Source organism: Octopus sinensis, linkage group LG4 (genome assembly GCF_006345805.1).
Source record: "Octopus sinensis linkage group LG4, ASM634580v1, whole genome shotgun sequence".
Lineage (NCBI taxonomy): Eukaryota > Metazoa > Mollusca > Cephalopoda > Octopoda > Octopodidae > Octopus > Octopus sinensis.
This window is the reverse complement of record NC_043000.1, coordinates 31,101,588-31,123,835: the sequence shown is the minus strand read 5'-3', so window position 1 is coordinate 31,123,835 and position 22,248 is coordinate 31,101,588. Positions and strand designations below refer to the sequence as shown.

Below are 22,248 nucleotides of genomic sequence, written 5' to 3'. Positions count from 1 at the left end.
ACTCAAGTAATTTATACCCAAATCCATCAATGCGAAACTAACATCTTCAGTTTTTCACTTACACTGCATAAAACCAGCAAACTTGGATGCTGACATCCCTTCAAGAGGATTTTATATCCTTGATTATATTGAATATATATAACAAATAGTGAGGACTTATCAAGCTCTCTTTTGGCACACAAGGCTAACAATATTATTTAGATTATTGAAGAACTCCAGGTAATCTTTTGGCAGGGTCCAAAGTTATGGTTCGTCACAATTCTATATTGTAAATCCGTGGATTAACTCCAGACAAACTGGTTTTTACACAGAGTGATTCTTTTATTCCTTTATCTGTTTCAGTCATTTGACTGTGGCCATGCTGGAGCACTACCTTTAGTCAGGCAAATCGACCCTAGGATTTATTCTTTGTAAGCCTAGTACTTATTCTCTCACTCTCTTATGCCAAACAGCTAAGTTTCAGGGATGTAAACACACCAGCATCAGTTGTCAAGCAACGTTGGGGGGGGGGGACAAACACAGACGCACAAACATATACATACACACACATATATATATATATACATATGATGGGCTTCTTTCAGTTTCTGTCTACCAAATTCACTCACAAGGACATTGCATTGCCAAAATTTGGGAGAGGGATAGTCATAAAACATTAGTGTTTGTAGTCAGGTCAACAGACATTACCATATTAGCATTGTATATTAGATAGATAATCTCTAGCCATTATGTTTATCTCACCCCCATTAAAAAATTGGGTTATCTCCCTCTATTTCACGAGAAATATCGGTACTTTTAGTTATCTCTCAGCTAAAAATAAAATTGTTTAACCCTCAATAAAACAGAAAAATTTTTTTAATTAATAAACACGAGCACTATGACCCGGCATTGCATATACAGCTGCATGCGTGCGTGCGCACATACACGCAGGTGCTGTGCAAATCTCCGATCAATCACATACAGCTAGCTGGCATTCAATTGGCATATCAAGTTTCGGGCATTTTGATTGGGTTTTGGATAGAAAATTCACAAAAAAGTCACTTCTATTGATTTTTTAATGGCTTTGCAGGGTGACTGGGGAAATGTAAAGATGTGCATGACCACTCTTGGACGGTTTTGAATGACCATAGAACCATAAGAGGGTAAGGGTCGCAATAATACTGGAATGAAAATAAAAAATTTTAAATTAGAGTTAAAAATTAAAGGATTACAAAGATTAAAATCTATTCTATTTTATTTTATTCTTTTGTGTGTGTGTGTATATATATAGATATATATATATATATATATATATATATAGGCGTAGGAGTGGCTGTGTGGTAAGTAGCTTGCTTACGAACTACATGGTTCCGGGTTCAGTCCCACTGCATGGCACCTTGGGCAAGTGTCTTCTACTATAGCCTCGGGCCAACCTAAGCCTTGTGAGTGGATTTGGTAGACGGAAACTGAAAGAAGCGCGTCGTATATATATGTATGTGTGTGTATATGTTTGTGTGTCTGTGTTTGTCCCCCCAACATCACTTGACAACCAATGCTGGTGTGTGTACGTCCCCGTAACTTAGCAGTTCGGCAAAAGAGACCGATAGAATAAGTACTAGGCTCACAAAGAATAAGTTCTGGGGTCGATGTGCTCAACTAAAGGCGATGCTCCAGCATGGCCACAGTCAAATGACTGAAAGAAGTAAAAGAGTATATTTATATATATATATATTATATATATATATATATATATATATATATAAGGCAGGATGTGTGTGTTTGTGTGTACATGATTGTAGTTTATGCACATCCACAATTTAGCACGCAAGTGTGCAAGAGAGCAGGAGAGAGATGGTGGTAAGTGGCAGGGCATACCATTGAGGTATGGAAGTCCTAATAGAAGTGGCAGGACATTGCCAAAGAAGCGCGAGTGGAGAGTGGAGGAGGGAAATGCGTTGAGTGGTGAAAACCTCAGTATATAGAGGGGGGGGCTACCGGATAGCAACGATACAGTGAACAAGGCCATGGGGAGTGAGAGGTAAGCATAGAGTGTGAAAGAGGAGATGTGAGGAAGAGATCTAAATTGGTTTTTCAGGGTAGGGTGTGTGTGTGGTTTGTTGAGGTAGGATGGGTGGAAAGTTTTCTTGTTACGTGTGCTAGTGGCACGTGAAACATTCGAGCGAGGTCGTCGCCAGTGCCGCTGGACAGGCTCCTGTGCAGGTGGCACATAAAAAGCACCATTTGAGCGTGGCCAATGCCAGTACTGACTGACTGGCCCTCGTGCCGGTGGCATGTAAAAGCATCACTACATTCTCAGAGTGCTTTGTGTTAGGAAGGGCATCCAGCTGCAGAAACTTTGCCAGATCAGATTGGGGCCTGGTGCAGCCTTCTGGTTTGCCAGCCCCCAGTCAAACCGTCCAACCCATGCCTGCATGGAAAGCGGACATTATACAACAATGACAATATATATATCTATACACACACACACACACACACACATATATATATATAATCATCATCATCATCATTTAACGTCCGTTTTCCATGCTAGCACGGGTTGGATGGTTCAACCGGGATTTGGGAAGCCAGAAGGCTGTACCAGGCTCCAGTCTGATCTGGCAGTGTTTCTACAGCTGGATGCCCTCCCTAACACCAACCACTTCGTGAGTGTAGTGGCCGTTGCCAGTACCACCAAACTGGCCCTCGTGCCGGTGGCACATAAAAGCACCCACTACACTCTCAGAGTGGTTGGCGTTAGGAAGGGCATCCAGCTGTAGAAACTCTTCCAGATCAGATTGGAGTCTGTTTCGCCAGACCTCAGTCAAATCGTCCAACCCATGCTAGCATGGAAAGCGGACGTATGATGATGATGATGTGTGGGTGGAACACAAGCTGCAATAGACTAGGTCAGATGGGATTCAATAATCTAGCGCCTTTAACTTCACAAACATTCTGCCTTGTATATTAGCAACAGAGGCAGTATTGATAACGAGACGTAGTATCTATCCCTACATAAATGTGGATGTTCTGTTAGAACAAACTTTAGTGTGATAATTGCCATGAGAGAAACCCTCACATTGGCTTTTTGGTACAAAATGCATACAAGCAGGGAGATAAACCCAGCGCCAAGACCACCAATGCCTGTTCTAGCACTGTCCCTCTATATACCACTGGCAAGGAGATAAATTATTGCCGTCTCCAGCAGCTAAGTGTCTATCAGTGACAAGATCAAACAAAGTCAAAATCATGTGATCTGGTGGTCTCGGCACTGGAGCTAGTGGGGATTTATCTCCCCACAAGCTATATAGACAAGAGTTTATATAGCTCTTATAGGGCATCAAGCTGGCAGAACCGTTGGCACGCCGGGCGAAATGCGTAGCCATGTTACGTCTGCCGTTACGTTCTGTGCACAAATTCCGCCGAGGTCGACTTTGCCTTTCATCCTTTCGGGGTCGATAAATTAAGTACCAGTTACGCACTGGGGTCGATATAATCGACTTAATTCGTTTGTCTGTCCTTGTTTGTCCCCTCTATGTTTAGCCCCTTGTGGGTAATAAAGAAACATATATAAACAAGAGTGCATTTTGCACCAAAAAGCCAACATGAGAGTTTCTATCATGGAAAGCTACCACAGTTTGTTCTAATAGAACATCCATGTTTAAGTAGAGATAAATATTACCATTCTGCCTTGTGGTTACATTATAAGGAACTATTCCTGTAGTAGTACAAGAGTCAAACATCTTAGAGAAGAACATAGTTATATTAATTCCAACACTTGACTGGTAGTTATTTTAACAATGCCATAAAGATGAGAGCCCCAACATCAACTTGGCATCATAAAAAAAACACCAAGAAATGCTATGATGTATTTTATTCAGCACTGTACCAATTCTGCTATCTACTGGCATTATAATAATAATTCTAATAATAATAGCAATTTATGCTGATCTATGTTGTACCAAGATAAAATAGTTTTTAACAAAATAATGTAATATAGACATTTTAACATCATGGCTATTCTGGTATTAACTGATTGATGTTTGTAGTCATTAAATTAAAAACAAAACTAAAACAGCATAAAAAACATTGCTGCATATATTGATGATAATAACTGTGATTATCATCATCATCATCATCGTTGTTAATTAATCGAATTGTCTATTCTGAAATAATTTACAGCCAAGAAATACAAGATTGCTTTATTATTATCATCATCGTCGTTATTATTTATATGCCTCATCAAAAAAAATTATTTAATGACAAACTTAGAATAAATAAGTAGAAAAGAATCAGATAATTCAACCACACACACACACACACACACACACACACACACACACTTGCTTTATTTATATGCTATTCACAGATACTCAGCAATGTTTCATATTAAACCAAAGCCTCGTCTTTTGTTCTTTAATCTGCAAATCACATGCATCTGATTTATGTAAAAAGCTGGTATCACATTTCGGACAGAACTTGCTATCAATAGAATCCATTTTTAAGATCAACCTACAGCTTTCCTTATCAAACAACAGACAGGTTTTGTTTACTTTCGCTATGTCTTTTTTTTTATTATTTTTCTGTCTGGTCAATACCGTGAAACAGGTGGAATGGTAGACAAAAATGAGTAGGAATGAGGTAAGGTTACTTCATTTCACCCCATAAAAATAAAGCACTACCTTCTTTAAATATCACTTTAAACAAAAAAAAAAAGGACATCATGTCATGTGGTAAATTTTACAAGAGGTGAGTCACCTCACTCTCTCATATATTCTTGCAGCTCTCATCCATACTCATTGTCCCTCTGTCACCATTCACTTCCACTCACCTTGAGGGGCTACCCAGAACCTCATCACCATTATCTCGTTCCAACTCCACCTGATCATTCTCACCCTTTCTTCTAAAGATAAGGTCCTCTACAGCAAGTAATCTGCACTGGCTCCTTCACTCATACTTGAACCCCTTATCTTCTCGCATAAAGTCACCCTGTCCCATCAGGGTTTATATTCTTTCAGGCTGTATGGCAACCTCGCTAGTGCTGGTGGCATGAAGAAAGTGTAGGCAACCGTAGTTGAATCCATGCCCAACCGTGGGGGGGGTCATCTGGAGTTATCTCCCCTGGTCACATCGTTAACGAGGTGGTGCTCGTGAGAGAGGGATAAAGAGACAGGCAGAGCCAAGAAAGGCCTCTTTGCTCACCAAGCAGCTTGCTGCTAACTGCATCGTCTCCCTCTCTGCTACTAGACTACCCGCGCCGATTTGAATTGAGTGGAATCCACTATGCCAGTCATGGAAGGCAGCAAGACGAAAACTTTTTCTTATTCAACTTCATTCTGTTCTGTAAAATGTTGAATATTCAAGCTGCGTACGAATACTCTCCTCCCGGATTGGAATAAACATACCATGTACACGAAGGCCTCAAAAACTCATGCGAATTGTTGTTTTTCATTGGATTGACTCTTACAGCTATCAGACGATTACTGGATATTTTATTAAATTAGTGGGCTTTAAGCTCACTAAAAAAGCATCCAGAACAATCTGTAGTGGTTGGTGCTAGGAAGTACATCCAGCTGTAGAAACCCTGCCAAAGCAGACACTGGAGTCGGTCTGTAGCAAGACATGATAGCACTATTTCGTTGTGGTGACATAGCACAGTCATGCTATGCCCAAAACATCTAATCGCTGCTGGCCGCCGAGGGAAACACATGACCCAGCAGTGAAGCGCAAGTTTTGTGAGGTAATAATCAGTTCCTGAGAAGGCATCGAGATGTAAACGCATCAGTTGCTCATCATCCAGACGACAAAGACATTGCTGAATTGATGCCGAGGAGAAAACAGCATCCATACGACTATGGGATCTCTACCCTTGCCTCACAACCACTAGAGAAACTCATTGGATATTTTAGATTTGCAGCCAAGCACTGGATCTAACTACCTTGATATTTATTAAGAAATTTACTCATGCCTTGCTACACCTTGAACACTTGTCTCTGATGTGCCTACTACTTCATGTGCGATCAAGGAAAAAATTATTATGTTTGTTAACAAAAAAAAACCATTGCCTTCAAGTATAAAACATACATTTATACAATTCAAACCTTCTTACATACACACATCTAAATAGACTTTCTAAAGAGGTACTCTTATTACAGGTCAAAACATACAACCCATACCAACATGGACATTAAAGGAGGAGGGTGTGGAGGAGAAGGACGAGGACAAGGACAGGGAGGAGGGCAAGGAAGAGGAGGAGGGGCTGGAGGACAAAGAGGAGGGGTGGAGGAATAGGGGAGGGGGGACAAGGAGGGGGAAATGTGGAGGAGGATGGCGGGGGGGGGAGGAGTTGACAAACCTTTACTTTTACCTGTAAACTAGAACAGGGACTTTGCAGAGAAGACTTTTAGAGAGAGTCAAAGGGTAGTGTTGTTTTGTTCCCCCCTCAACTGTCCCCTTCTATTTAGCGTACCCAGTTTTATTTTATATTTACTTAACGTATATATAGCATTTATTTGTCATGAAGATGCAAAATTGCTACCTGAGCCATTAGAAAATCAGTAGAAATGTCCTGCAGCAGTTGTAGCAGTGTAGCAACTCTCTGCACTCTAAGTTCAAATTCAACCAAGATCAACTTTGCCTTTTATCATTTTAGGCTAACTGTAAAAAAAAGTGGACCAATCCAGAGTGATGGATTGGTGGAACTGATGCAGGGTGAGACAAGATACCTTGCAAAATCTTCTCTGGGATTTTGTGTTCTGACAACAATGCCTGCAACCATTCTGGTGCCAGTCTACGGCAGTCTTTTTTTTCTGGTTCCTTGGACATCATTGATGGCAGAGAGAGAGAGAGAGAGAGAGAGAGAGAGAGAAGACAACTGGTTGGTCTTTCACAGGAGTTTTGCCTACATCTATTTCTTAGAGAGGAACTTTCTCAGTATAGGAACCCAATATCAGCCATCATCGAAAAGGACCCTTGATATTTTAGTCATACTTTATCCATTGTGGCTTTGTGTCCCATGAGGGACAAAGAAAATAAATAACAATGGTTTCAAATTCTGACAAAATGTTAGCAATTTCGAGGGGAGGTATTAGTAAATAACACAAAGCCCACTGCTTAATTGCTACTTATTTTATCAAATGTGAAAGGATGAAAAGCCAAGCTGGCCTTGATGAAATTTGAACTCAGAAAATAAAAAAAGACAAAGAATGCCGATGATTCAGCCAACTCACAAAAAGAAAGAAGAATATATGAGGACTAACATAACTTCATGAAGGTAAATATGCTTAATATTTCAACAATATACCTGTCTTAGTCAAGTTCAAAATAAAACAAATAAACAAACATGAGAAACATATGAAGAACATAAATCAATGTATAAGTTTCATTTGTTTCGTAACTGGTTAAAACAACAATAATAATAATCCTTTCTACTGTAGGCACAAGATCAGATATTTTGGGTGGGAAAAGCTAAGCAATTACATCAACTCCCAGTGCTTAACTAGTACTTATGTTAACAATTCTGCCAGCTTGAATCTTTTATACATGCCACCGGCACAGGTGCCAGTAAGGCGAGTTGGTAACGATCACGCTCGAATAGTGCCCTTGGCTGCTCTGGCAATGATCATGCTCGGATAGTGCTCTTGGCACCCTACTAGTATGGGCACAAGTGCCAGTAAGGCGACGCTGGTAACAATCACACTCAAATGGTGCCCTTTTATGTGCCACTGGCACAGAAGCCGGTTAGCCACTCTGTCAACGATCATACTCATATGGTGCTCTTTGCACCTTGCTAGCACAGATGTCAGTCATCGAATTTGATTTTGATGCGAATGTTTTTTCATGTGCCACCAGACATATAAAAAGCAAACGAAGCAGGCATGGCTGTGCTTTGCAATGAAATGGTTTTGTGTTCGATCCTACTGTCTGACACCATTGACTATATCCCTGAGCATGAGTGTCTTTGTTGTGTGCATGAGTGTCTTTGCATTTTTGTTTGTGCCCCCACCCCCCACTTGACAACCAGTATTGGTTTGTCTACGTCCCACATAACTTAGTTGTCCAGCAAAAGAAATAAATTGAATTAGAAAAATACAGGGGTTGCTTTGTGAGATTAAACCTTCTGAGGTAGTGTCCCAGCATGGCCACTGCCCAATGACAGAAACAAGTAAAATGTAAAAGAGATAAAATGGGATTCAATACATACACGGTATTTATCGTTTCCACAACAATTGGCAACCAAGTGAGTTACTTTGGGTGAGATTTCTTTCTTTACCATTCCATACATGTGATGGACTACATCTGTTAGCTTTAACTGCAACAGCAAAGAAAACAATGAAGAATAAACAGCAAAATATAAAACCAGAATATTTGTAGAATTAAAAACTACCATATTTGAGGACATTAATAAAACACAGAGGCATATTAGACATATCCATATTTCAGCAAAACATATTCAAGAAAAATGATTTTAGTGCATTAAAGCAAGTAACATGGGTTGATCATGGTGATATTTTGAGACATTTTGATGGGAGCACCTGGCTAACTGGGCTGAGAATGGGGTATATGCAGAATAGGGTAGCAGTTGGGTGTTGTGTTTGTGTTGAGATGGCAATAAGCTCTACAAGGTTGCCAACTTCCATTGGGTTTTGGTGCCACATGTAAAGGTGATGAACAGGGACTGCTTGATCAATGGACAATGCCCAAAGCTTCCGTATTGTCAAATTGAGTCCTTTGCAATAGCAAGTTTGTCTGGTAGTAGACGGCATGCATGGCTGTGCACTGTAGGACCAGTAGTGGGGATGTGGTGTTTCACTCCATGGTGGGTTGTGGGTTTGGAGAATATCAGAGTAGTGAGATTCAGGCAGCTGACCAGGAGATTCGAGAATTCATTGTTGGTCTGAGAGACAGCTGCTATGCGAGGGGCAGCATGTGCAGATTTTGCAAGAGAAACAAAGGCACAAGTGTTGCTGTTGACAAGTCCTCTTCCCTGAAGATTGGCCGGCAGTGAGTATGCCTGAAGAAAGTCTGCTCCAGCAATAGGCTGATGGACATCAGCAACCGCGAATGCCCAAGTGTAAGCTTGTGAACCGATGTGAAGGGAGAGATTGCAGCATCCATATACTTCGATTGTGAAACCATTGGCAGCCACTAAAAATTGGTCTCGCTCTCTGTAATGGCGGCCCCTTGCAGATGCTGCTCCTGTTTCAATTAGGAATATTCATCCAGAGCTCCAATCGTGGACATACAGGAGCAGTTGATCATGTTTGCCAGCTACCAGCTATGGAGTTTCCCAGGGCCAATGACAAGGCTTTTGAAGCTACATGGCTGCTTACACTTGGAAGCCTTTGCCCCAATCATCATGTGATAGAAACACAGACTGGCTCATGCAACTTCATCATGTCTTGAAGGGTGGGGCACCTTATGGCACTGATTATAACTCTGCTAAACAAAAAATGCTTTTCAGCCACTTTTACTATCATAGGTCCTTGATCACAGTTTATGAGAGACTGGACTTAGTGTGGTAATTTATGGAGGATATCTCCCTAAACAAAGTAACTCACCACCAGAGAGCATTAATGCCAGCATCCTGTCCATTAGTTCGGAAGGCTTGGAATTGCCAAATCCTTCTGCATCCAGTATTCTAGCTGATGCTCCCCAGTCACTAAGCTGGAATCTTTCCACGAGTCTCTCTTTTAAAGTGGCATATGTGTGATTAGCCAGTTGTCAGGTTAGGATGTCTAGCACCCTAGTTGTGGTGCTCTCATCCAGTGCTGCTGTTACATATGAATATTTTGTCAGGTCCAAGGTGAGTTTCCTGATGTTGAACTGTTCTTCATCGTCGTCGTCGTTTAACATCCGTTTTCCATGCTAGCATGGGTTGGACGGTTTGACTGGGGTTTGGGAAGCCAGAAGGCTGCACCAGGCTCCAGTCTGATCTGGCTGTGTTTCTACAGCTGGATGCCCTTCCTAACACCAACCACTCCGTGAGTGTGGTGGGTGCTTTTTACGTGCCTCCAGCACAGGTGCCGGGCGTTACTGGCAACGGCCACGATCGGTTGGCGCTTTTTACGTGCCACTGGCACGGAAGCGAATCAAGGCGGCGCTGGCATTGAGCTTGTGTAAGCCACACCTCAGCCCATTTCAGACAGAACTGTGGGAGCTTCAATGGGATGCTGATCTCACTTGTCATGCTTGCATGTTTTCTATTTTGGGGTCACCACTTATAGTTTTTGTTAAGCTGTACATAAAAACATTCACAAACATGAGTGTGTTGAAGTATTGTTTATGCTGCTTCAATCATCTACATGGTGAGAGAGCTCAATCAGCCATTTAGATGTGAGTCACATTTTCCACCAAACCGGAAGTCCCTCCTCTCCAAGGACAACTTCAATAGCTAGCCCACAGTGAAGGTCCCTGTCTACAGTTCATTTGCTACAACTTCATTGGCAATGCCCTTCAAAAGTGCCTTAGATATCATCATGTATGGTACATACATTTTTCTTTTCAAGCCACAATAAAATCACATATAGAATTTAAAGAGAAAACTTAACAGTAATAAAAGGGAAAAACAGGTGTGGCCATGTAGTAAGTAATTTGTTTCCCAGCTACATGGTTCTATATTCAGCCCCATTGTGCAGCACATTGGGCAAATGTCTTCTACCATAACCTCAAGGTGATCAAAGCCTTTTGATTGGTTTTGGGAGACGAAAACTGAAAGAAACCTGTCATATGCATGTGTCTATGTCAGCATGCATGCATGTATATGTGAATTGTGTGTGTGTGTGTTTATATATATATATATCAGCATTGTCGTTTAATGTCCACTTTCCATGCAGGCATGGGTTGGACGGTTTGACAGGGGCTGGCAAACCAGAAGGCTGCACCAGGCCCCAATCTGATCTGGCAAAGTTTCTACAGCTGGATGCCCTTCCTAACACCAATCACTCTGAGAATGTAGTGGGTGCTTTTACATGCCACCAGCACGAGAGCCAGTCAGGCAGTACTGGCATTGGCTTGTAGTGATGCTAATGTGTAGGGTTCGGCGCGCATGCGCAGAATGGGACTACTTCTGGATGGCCACCGGAAGTCTTCCCCATGCGCATGTGCGGGAAAACGTTCCCTTGAGCCCGCGAAGCTCAAATCTCCCTCTTCGGCTAAGACAGCATTGCAATCGGTCACGAATTCCGGGCTCTGACAGCCACACGACCAGCAACCAACTTCAACCAACTTCAACGACTAACACGAAGCAGTATATCAGAGGCTGTCTTTTTCCCACCAGACAACGTACTACATCGAGATCAATAAACCAAACTACTGTCTGTTCACCCTTTTAACCTGAGTTCGTCTGTATTGTTTTCTAGAATTTTATATGTGGCTAGATCGGATATCGACACCCTTCAGTGCTTCGATAATAGATCCTTTCTCGTTACAATTGGTGACTCCAAGTTGAAAAAAAAAGAACAGGATAGAAGACACAGCGAACAGGTTTTGCCGGAGAGCGCTGAACATTCATTTTTTTTCTCATATTTTTCTCTTTTTCAGCACGGCGAGGTGGGTCAAATAACCTTATTCATCGCACTCAGTACACAAAACAAAAAAAAAAAAACAAACAGAAAAAAAAAGAAAACACACACATTCATTTTTCCTTTTCTGTATTTTGTTTTCCTTGTACACACACTTATTTTTTTTGCTACCCACGAGGTGCACACACAAACACAATTTTGAATTGCTTTGTCGGTTCCACGTGTTCTCTCTCCATTTCTCGACCATACTCTCTGCCCCCTTCTCACAGATTCCTTCCGACAAAGGCATGGCTTCAGGTTTGCCTTCATTCACGGGGTATGCGGGGCTGTGGTTTGCACAGGTGGAATCACACTTTGCCGCGCATACCATTCCTCCACAACAGCAGTTACATCTACTGTATTCAAGTTTGCCCTCCCGGCTCGCAACATCGGTCAGGGATCTCATTGTGAGTCCCCACCCTGACGCCACATATGCGTCAGTAAAGGCGGAAATCCTCCGTCGCAATACGCGCTCAGAAGAAAGTCAGTTTAACGAGCTGATGGCCGACAAGCAGTTAGGGGACAGAACTCCATCCCAGTTTCTGCGCCATCTAAGGGAGCTAAGCGGCAACGCAGCGGACGCGCTGCTCTTACGCAAAATATTTTTTTCGAGGTTGCCTGCCCACGTGCAGACAATGTTGGCCACGGCACTGGATTCTGTGTCTGTGGACCAGATCGCCACGATGGCCGGCAAGGTGTTGGAGTTTTCGCGCCCATCTCCCTCGCGGGGCCTGTACGCATGTACAGAGCCCCCTCCGACGAACGATAAACTAGCCGAGAACATCGATGCGCTTACGCGGAGAATCGATGATCTGTGCCGTGCGATCGGACGCCAATCTCGCAGTCGTAGTCGCAGTAGCTCTATTTCCCGTAGTCGGAATGACTCTGTTTCTCGTTCCGGCTGGTACTGGTACCATTCGAAGTATGCCGAAAAGGCAGATCGGTGTACCCAGCCGTGCACTTTCAAGCCCTCGGAAAACTAAATCCGGAGGAGGTGAGCACGTCACCTTCTTCCATCTCGTTTCCCAAACATCGTGCATTCTTTGTAAAAGATCTGGTGTTGAAGAAATTCTTCATGGTGGTAACCGGCTCCTGTTGCAGCATCTGGCCCCTTCGTCTGGCTGCAGACAAGCCCAAGCGCTCTTCGATTGTCTTGCATGCTATTGACTCGTCTCCCATAACCACTTACGGTCAGATTTCGCTGCGCCTCGACCTCAACCTTCGTCGAGACTTTCAATGGGTTTTCGTCATCGCTGACATCCCGCATCCTATTCTCGGCGCTGATTTCCTGGATAGGTTTAATCTATTGGTGGATGTCAGGCGTCGGAGGCTTCTTGATAGCACGACGTCGCTCTCTACACCGACTGGGAGTTCCACCACTGCGGTCCTTAGCCCGACATTCTTTGTTGCCACCTCTGGAGACCCTTTTCACTCTCTTTTGGTTTCATTTCCGGAGCTAGTGGACATTGCCTTTAAACCGGAAAAGCCTACCCACTCGACCCTCCATTTCATCACCACCACTGGGCCACCTGTATTCTCACGCCCCCGGCGCCTAGCGCCAGACCGACTAAAAACGGCCATGGCCGAGTTTGAGCACATGCTTCAACTTGGCCTTATACGCCCCTCCACCAGCCCATGGGCATCTCCCCTTCATTTGGCGCGAAAGGGCGAGTCTGATTTTCGCCCGGTTGGAGACTATCGACGCCTCAATGCCGTCACAATAGCCGACCGCTATCCGATTAGAAATCTCCGGGACTTTACGGCAAATCTCCATGGTTGTACCATTTTTTCGAAGGTCGACCTCATACGCGCTTACCACCAAATACCGGTCAACCCAGCCGACGTTCCAAAAACTGCGATCACTACCCCGTTTGGGTGTTTTGAGTTTTTGTACATGAGTTTCGGGTTGCGGAATGCTACTAGCACCTTCCAGCGTTTCATTGATGAGGTTGTCCGCGGTCTTGATTTTGTGTTTGCCTATGTCGATGACATACTCATTGCGAGCGACACACGAGAAAATCATCTCCGGCACCTTTCTCAACTCTTCCAGCGTCTTCGCGCGTATAGTATACGCATAAATCCCGACAAGTGTGTTTTCGGACGCTCTTCCCTAGATTTTCTAGGGCATCATATTGATTCAACTGGAATCAGCCCCCTCTCGTCAAAAGTCGATGCCATTCAACGCATCGCACCCCCCACTTCCTTGCGCCAGCTCAGGCATTATCTAGGGATGATCAATTTCTACCGACGTTTCATTCCCGGTTGTGCAGATAAGCTGCTACCTCTCACCAGGCTGTTAAAGGACTCTCCTAGAAAGGACAGTCAAGTCACCCTCTCTGTTGAGGCAGTGACAGCCTTTGAGTCCATTAAGAAGGAGCTGGCTTCTGTTTCTTTGCTTGCACATCCAGTTCCTGGTGCTTCTCTCTCTTTGACTGTGGACGCATCGGACACTGCGATTGGCGCTGTGTTACAACACACAGTGGATGATCATGTTCGACCTCTAGCCTTCTTTTCCCGTCAACTGCAACCAGCTGAACAACGATACAGCACCTTTGATCGTGAGCTCCTAGCGATCTATCTATCGGTTCGTCATTTCCAGCATCAACTTGAAGGGCGAGATTTTGTGATCTATACGGATCACAAGCCCCTTACGTTTGCCCTGTTTTAAAAAAACGGACAAACTCTCACCCCGTGCTTTTCGGCACCTGGATTTTATCTCTCAATTCACTAGCAACATTCGACACATACCTGGAAAAGAGAACGTTCCTGCTGACGCTCTCTCTCGCCTTCCAGTTTGCGCCCTTTCGTCTCCTGCTGCTATCGACTTAGCTGCTATCGACTTAGCTGCCATATCGCAGGAGCAGCCACCTTTGGCGTCGTTAGATTTAACTTCTCCCAAGTTCTCCTGTTGCCAGTTTTCCTACCTTCTGCTTCCGTCAGCTGAAGGCACCATTCTTTGTGACACTTCCACTGGTTCTCCCAGGCCACTGGTGCCTGAGAACCATCAACGCTCAGTGTTTGAAGCACTGCACTCCTTATCACATCCTGGCATCGCTGCCACCCTTAAACTAATCACTGCTCGGTTTTTCTGGCCGAATATGCGTCGCACTATTACTTCTTGGACACGCACCTGCTCCAAGTGTCAACGATCCAAGATTCAACGGCACATTCGTGCCCCGCTTGGACAATTTCCCCCCACGGAGGCCCGTTTTCGCCATGTCCACATCGATCTGGTTGGACCATGGCCTGTGAGTCGCGGGTTCTCTTATCTATTAACTTGTGTCGATCGCTTCTCCCGCTGGCCAGAAGCCATTCCGATAGCAGACATTTCTGCTGAGACTGTTGCGCGAGCTTTCGTTTCAAACTGGATTTCTCGCTTCGGAGTCCCGTCCCGATTGACAACTGATCGTGGACGTCAGTTTGAGGCCTCGCTATTTCGCGAATTGTCGCGAATTTTGGGTATGCACCATATCCACACACAAGCTACCATCCAGCGTCTAATGGATTGGTTGAGCGGTTCCATAGACAGCTCAAGGCCGCTCTTCGTGCCTCTTCAGACCCACAGTCCTGGATTGAATTTTTGCCCATTGTACTTCTCGGCTGTCGGACTGCTGTCAAGGCAGACCTGGGGTTTTCTGCTGCAGAGCTGCTGTATGGTACCACACTGGCATTGCCTGGTACGATGTTGGTGCCAGACACTTCCCAGCCCCATGATCCGGCGACCTATGTCACCAGACTGCGGGCATATTTTTCGAACCTTCCACCCATGGTTCCCAGAAAGCAATCTCCACCGCCCCATCTTCCACCGGATATGAACACCTGGTCGCATGTTTTCGGGACAACTCTGTGAAGGGCCCACTTGTTTCTCCCTACAAAGGACCTTTTCGTGTGCTTTCTCGCACACCAAAGGTTTTCACGATTGAGATAAATGGTCGTTCAGAGACCGTTTCCGTGGACCGTTTAAAAAAGGCACATTTTGAGACGTCTTCATCTTTTGATGACAACCTTGACACACCCACCTATGCACCTTAACAACACTTTCACCTGCACAAACGCCTTCACCTGCACAAACACCTTCACCTGCACAGACGCCTTTGCCTTCACCGGCTCCTACAACACCACCCTCGCCGTCAACGGGTGCCCCGAGCACACCGTATGTTACAAAATCGGGCAGAACAGTGCATTGGCCCAAGAAACTTTCAAAGACAATCTACATTTAACTTTCTTTCAAAATTTTTCTTGTTGTATGATATTATGCAACAAGTCTTCTGGGGGATCGGCAAGCCTTCTGTTTTCTGCAGCACCACCACAAATTTTCTTGTTGCCGTACTTCGCACTCGGAGGGGAGCCCTGTAGTGATGCTACTGTGTAGGGTTCGGCACGCATGCGCAGAATGGGACTACTTCCGGATGGCCACCGGAAGTCTTCCCCATGCGCATGTGCGGGAAAACGTTCCCTCGAGCCCGCGAAGCTCAAATCTCCCTCTTCGGCTAAGACAGCATTGCAATCGGTCACGAATTCCGGGCTCTGACAGCCACACGACCAGCAACCAACTTCAACGACTAACACGAAGCAGTATATCAGAGGCTGTCTTTCTCCCACCAGACAACGTACTACATCGAGATCAATAAACCAAACTACTGTCTGTTCACCCTTTTAACCTGAGTTCGTCTGTATTGTTTTCTAGAATTTTATATGTGGCTAGATCGGATATCGACACCCTTCCAGTGCTTCGATAATAGATCCTTTCTCGTTACAATTGGTGACTCCAAGTTGAAAAAAAAAGAACAGGATAGAAGACACAGCGAACAGGTTTTGCCGGAGAGCGCTGAACATTCATTTTTTTTCTCATATTTTTCTCTTTTTCAGCACGGCGAGGTGGGTCAAATAACCTTATTCATCGCACTCAGTACACAAAACAAAAAAAAAAAAAACAAACAGAAAAAAAAAGAAAACACACACATTCATTTTTCCTTTTCTGTATTTTGTTTTCCTTGTACACACACTTATTTTTTTTTGCTACCCACGAGGTGCACACACAAACACAATTTTGAATTGCTTTGTCGGTTCCACGTGTTCTCTCTCCATTTCTCGACCATACTCTCTGCCCCCTTCTCACAGATTCCTTCCGACAAAGGCATGGCTTCAGGTTTGCCTTCATTCACGGGGTATGCGGGGCTGTGGTTTGCACAGGTGGAATCACACTTTGCCGCGCATACCATTCCTCCACAACAGCAGTTACATCTACTGTATTCAAGTTTGCCCTCCCGGCTCACAACATCGGTCAGGGATCTCATTGTGAGTCCCCACCCTGATGCCACATATGCGTCAGTAAAGGCGGAAATCCTCCGTCGCAATACGCGCTCAGAAGAAAGTCAGTTTAACGAGCTGATGGCCGACGAGCAGTTAGGGGACAGAACTCCATCCCAGTTTCTGCGCCATCTAAGGGAGCTAAGCGGCAACGCAGCGGACGCGCTGCTCTTACGCAAAATATTTTTTTCGAGGCTGCCTGCCCACGTGCAGACAATGTTGGCCACGGCACTGGATTCTGTGTCTGTGGACCAGATCGCCACGATGGCCGACAAGGTGTTGGAGTTTTCGCGCCCATCTCCTTCGCGGGGCCTGTACGCATGTACAGAGCCCCCTCCGACGAACGATAAACTAGCCGAGAACATCGATGCGCTTACGCGGAGAATCGATGATCTGTGCCGTGCGATCGGACGCCAATCTCGCAGTCGTAGTCGCAGTAGCTCTATTTCCCGTAGTCGGAATGACTCTGTTTCTCGTTCCGGCTGGTACTGGTACCATTCGAAGTATGCCGAAAAGGCAGATCGGTGTACCCAGCCGTGCACTTTCAAGCCCTCGGAAAACTAAATCCGGAGGAGGTGAGCACGTCACCTTCTTCCATCTCGTTTCCCAAACATCGTGCATTCTTTGTAAAAGATCTGGTGTCGAAGAAATTCTTCATGGTGGTAACCGGCTCCTGTTGCAGCATCTGGCCCCTTCGTCTGGCTGCAGACAAGCCCAAGCGCTCTTCGATTGTCTTGCATGCTATTGACTCGTCTCCCATAACCACTTACGGTCAGATTTCGCTGCGCCTCGACCTCAACCTTCGTCGAGACTTTCAATGGGTTTTCATCATCGCTGACATCCCACATCCTATTCTCGGCGCTGATTTCCTGGATAGGTTTAATCTATTGGTGGATGTCAGGCGTCGGAGGCTTCTTGATAGCACGACGTCGCTCTCTACACCGACTGGGAGTTCCACCACTGCGGTCCTTAGCCCGACATTCTTTGTTGCCACCTCTGGAGACCCTTTTCACTCTCTTTTGGTTTCATTTCCGGAGCTAGTGGACATTGCCTTTAAACCGGAAAAGCCTACCCACTCGACCCTCCTTTTCATCACCACCACTGGGCCACCTGTATTCTCACGCCCCCGGCGCCTAGCGCCAGACCGACTAAAAACGGCCATGGCCGAGTTTGAGCACATGCTTCAACTTGGCCTTATACGCCCCTCCACCAGCCCATGGGCATCTCCCCTTCATTGGCGCGAAAGGCGAGTCTGATTTTCGCCCGGTTGGAGACTATCGACGCCTCAATGCCGTCACAATAGCCGACCGCTATCCGATTAGAAATCTCCAGGACTTTACGGCAAATCTCCATGGTTGTACCATTTTTTCGAAGGTCGACCTCATACGCGCTTACCACCAAATACCGGTCAACCCAGCCGACGTTCCAAAAACTGCGATCACTACCCCGTTGGGTGTTTTGAGTTTTTGTACATGAGTTTCGGGTTGCGGAATGCTACTAGCACCTTCCAGCGTTTCATTGATGAGGTTGTCCGCGGTCTTGATTTTGTGTTTGCCTATGTCGATGACATACTCATTGCGAGCGACACACGAAAAATCATCTCCGGCACCTTTCTCAACTCTTCCAGCGTCTTCGCGCGTATAGTATACGCATAAATCCCGACAAGTGTGTTTTCGGACGCTCTTCCCTAGATTTTCTAGGGCATCATATTGATTCAACTGGAATCAGCCCCCTCTCGTCAAAAGTCGATGCCATTCAACGCATCGCACCCCCCACTTCCTTGCGCCAGCTCAGGCATTATCTAGGGATGATCAATTTCTACCGACGTTTCATTCCCGGTTGTGCAGATAAGCTGCTACCTCTCACCAGGCTGTTAAAGGACTCTCCTAGAAAGGACAGTCAAGTCACCCTCTCTGTTGAGGCAGTGACAGCCTTTGAGTCCATTAAGAAGGAGCTGGCTTCTGTTTCTTTGCTTGCACATCCAGTTCCTGGTGCTTCTCTCTCTTTGACTGTGGACGCATCGGACACTGCGATTGGCGCTGTGTTACAACACACAGTGGATGATCATGTTCGACCTCTAGCCTTCTTTTCCCGTCAACTGCAACCAGCTGAACAACGATACAGCACCTTTGATCGTGAGCTCCTAGCGATCTATCTATCGGTTCGTCATTTCCAGCATCAACTTGAAGGGCGAGATTTTGTGATCTATACGGATCACAAGCCCCTTACGTTTGCCCTGTTTTCAAAAAACGGACAAACTCTCACCCCGTGCTTTTCGGCACCTGGATTTTATCTCTCAATTCACTAGCAACATTCGACACATACCTGGAAAAGAGAACGTTCCTGCTGACGCTCACTCTCGCCTTCCACCCTTTCGTCTCCTGCTGCAATCGACTTAGCTGCCATATCGCAGGAGCAGCCACCTTTGGCGTCGTTAGATTTAACTTCTCCCAAGTTCTCCTGTTGCCAGTTTTCCTACCTTCCGCTTCCGTCAGCTGAAGGCACCATTCTTTGTGACACTTCCACTGGTTCTCCCAGGCCACTGGTGCCTGAGAACCATCAACGCTCAGTGTTTGAAGCACTGCACTCCTTATCACATCCTGGCATCGCTGCCACCCTTAAACTAATCACTGCTCGGTTTTTCTGGCCGAATATGCGTCGCACTATTACTTCTTGGACACGCACCTGCTCCAAGTGTCAACGATCCAAGATTCAACGGCACATTCGTGCCCCACTTGGAAAATTTCCCCCCACGGAGGCCCGTTTTCGCCATGTCCACATCGATCTGGTTGGACCATGGCCTGTGAGTTGCGGGTTCTCTTATCTATTAACTTGTGTCGATCGCTTCTCCCGCTGGCCAGAAGCCATTCCGATAGCAGACATTTCTGCTGAGACTGTTGCGCGAGCTTTCGTTTCAAACTGGATTTCTCGCTTCGGAGTCCCGTCCCGATTGACAACTGATCGTGGACGTCAGTTTGAGGCCTCGCTATTTCGCGAATTGTCGCGAATTTTGGGTATGCACCATATCCACACCACAAGCTACCATCCAGCGTCTAATGGATTGGTTGAGCGGTTCCATAGACAGCTCAAGGCCGCTCTTCGTGCCTCTTCAGACCCACAGTCCTGGATTGAATTTTTGCCCATTGTACTTCTCGGCTGTCGGACTGCTGTCAAGGCAGACCTGGGGTTTTCTGCTGCAGAGCTGCTGTATGGTACCACACTGGCATTGCCTGGTACGATGTTGGTGCCAGACACTTCCCAGCCCCATGATCCGGCGACCTATGTCACCAGACTGCGGGCATATTTTTCGAACCTTCCACCCATGGTTCCCAGAAAGCAATCTCCACCGCCCCATCTTCCACCGGATATGAACACCTGGTCGCATGTTTTCGGGACGACTCTGTGAAGGGCCCACTTGTTTCTCCCTACAAAGGACCTTTTCGTGTGCTTTCTCGCACACCAAAGGTTTTCACGATTGAGATAAATGGTCGTTCAGAGACCGTTTCCGTGGACCGTTTAAAAAAGGCACATTTTGAGACGTCTTCATCTTTTGATGACAACCTTGACACACCCACCTATGCACCTTTAACAACACTTTCACCTGCACAAACGCCTTCACCTGCACAAACACCTTCACCTGCACAGACGCCTTTGCCTTCACCGGCTCCTACAACACCACCCTCGCCGTCAACGGGTGCCCCGAGCACACCGTATGTTACAAAATCGGGCAGAACAGTGCATTGGCCCAAGAAACTTTCAAAGACAATCTACATTTAACTTTCTTTCAAAATTTTTCTTGTTGTATGATATTATGCACCAAGTCTTCTGGGGGATCGGCAAGCCTTCTGTTTTCTGCAGCACCACCACAAATTTTCTTGTTGCCGTACTTCGCACTCGGAGGGGAGCCCTGTAGTGATGCTACTGTGTAGGGTTCGGCACGCATGCGCAGAATGGGACTACTTCCGGATGGCCACCGGAAGTCTTCCCCATGCGCATGTGCGGGAAAACGTTCCCTCGAGCCCGCGAAGCTCAAATCTCCCTCTTCGGCTAAGACAGCATTGCAATCGGTCACGAATTCCGGGCTCTGACAGCCACACGACCAGCAACCAACTTCAACCAACTTCAACGACTAACACGAAGCAGTATATCAGAGGCTGTCTTTCTCCCACCAGACAACGTACTACATCGAGATCAATAAACCAAACTACTGTGTGTTCACCCTTTTAACCTGAGTTCGTCTGTATTGTTTTCTAGAATTTTATATGTGGCTAGATCGGATATCGACACCCTTCCAGTGCTTCGATAATAGATCCTTTCTCGTTACAGGCTTTTTATGTGTCACCTGCAAAGGAGCCAGTCCAGCGGCACTAGCAACGACCATACTCAAATGGTGTTTTTTACGTGCCACCAGCACAGGAGCCAGTCAGGCGACACTAGCAACAATCACACTCAAATGGTGCTTTTTATGTTCCACCAGCATGGGAACCAGTCAGCAGCCCTAGCAAAGATTACACTCGAATGGTGCTTTTAACGTTCCACTGGCATGGGAACCAATCAGGCAGTACTGTCACCAGTCACGACAACAATTTCACTTGCCTCAACAGGTCTTTGCAAGCGTGGTTTATTGTCCAATTATTGAAGGGTTATGTATGTGTGTGTGTGTGTGTATGTATGTATAATGTGTGTGTCTTTATATCTGTGTTTGTCCCCCACCATCGCTTGAATATCAGAGTTTGTGTGTTTACATCTTTGTAACTTAGCAGTTCAGCAAAAGAGACCAATATAGTAAGTATCAGGCTTTAAAAAATAAGCACTGGAGTCAATTTGGTTGACTAAAATCCTTCAAGAAGATGCCCCAGCATGGCCGCAATCCAATGATTAAAACAAAGAGTGAAAGATAAACAATGTTCAACTCACCATTTTCTCTTTGCGTTTGATACCAGTAATACACAGAACTAATCCACTCATGAAGAAACAATATAGTGGTCGGCCATATTTTGGAAGAGGCTGAAAAGTCAAACATTGAGAATTAGAGAAACATTTGGGATTTCAAGATATTTGTAATTGCTATGTAACAGAAATGATTTTTGATACTTCTTTGGATCAAACAAAACTTTAAACTACAGACAATAACACTGTTATCTCAAGAGAAATATAGCTTTGAAAGAAATGGTAAAATATATTTGGAACAAGAACTGTGATTGGACATTAAACAGGAAGGTAGTATTCTCTAATGAAACCTATTGAGACCATACACAAATTGGATCTTTAACTAACTAACTAACTTTTGACTGGCAGATTTAGAAAATTACTTTTTGTAACTAAACACTTTCAAATTTCGGACACTGGTAGAATGTGTCATATAAAGCATCTTTTATTCTTAGCATTTTTGAGAAACAAA

The 22,248-nt window shown here is 45.2% G+C and overlaps 1 protein-coding gene across 1 annotated transcript in view; it reads right to left on the bottom strand.

The window, feature by feature from the left end:
* The window catches only part of LOC115210279 (protein ECT2-like), a 182,868-nt gene that overhangs the window by 95,678 nt on the left and 64,942 nt on the right, over positions 1 to 22,248 (bottom strand). Inside the window, exons 5-6 of the mRNA XM_036501941.1 lie at positions 21,765 to 21,854; positions 8,180 to 8,287 (exon numbers count right to left, since the gene is read on the bottom strand). Coding sequence (XP_036357834.1) covers positions 8,180 to 8,287; positions 21,765 to 21,854 — 198 coding nt within the window. The remainder of the gene's footprint in view (positions 1 to 8,179; positions 8,288 to 21,764; positions 21,855 to 22,248) is intronic.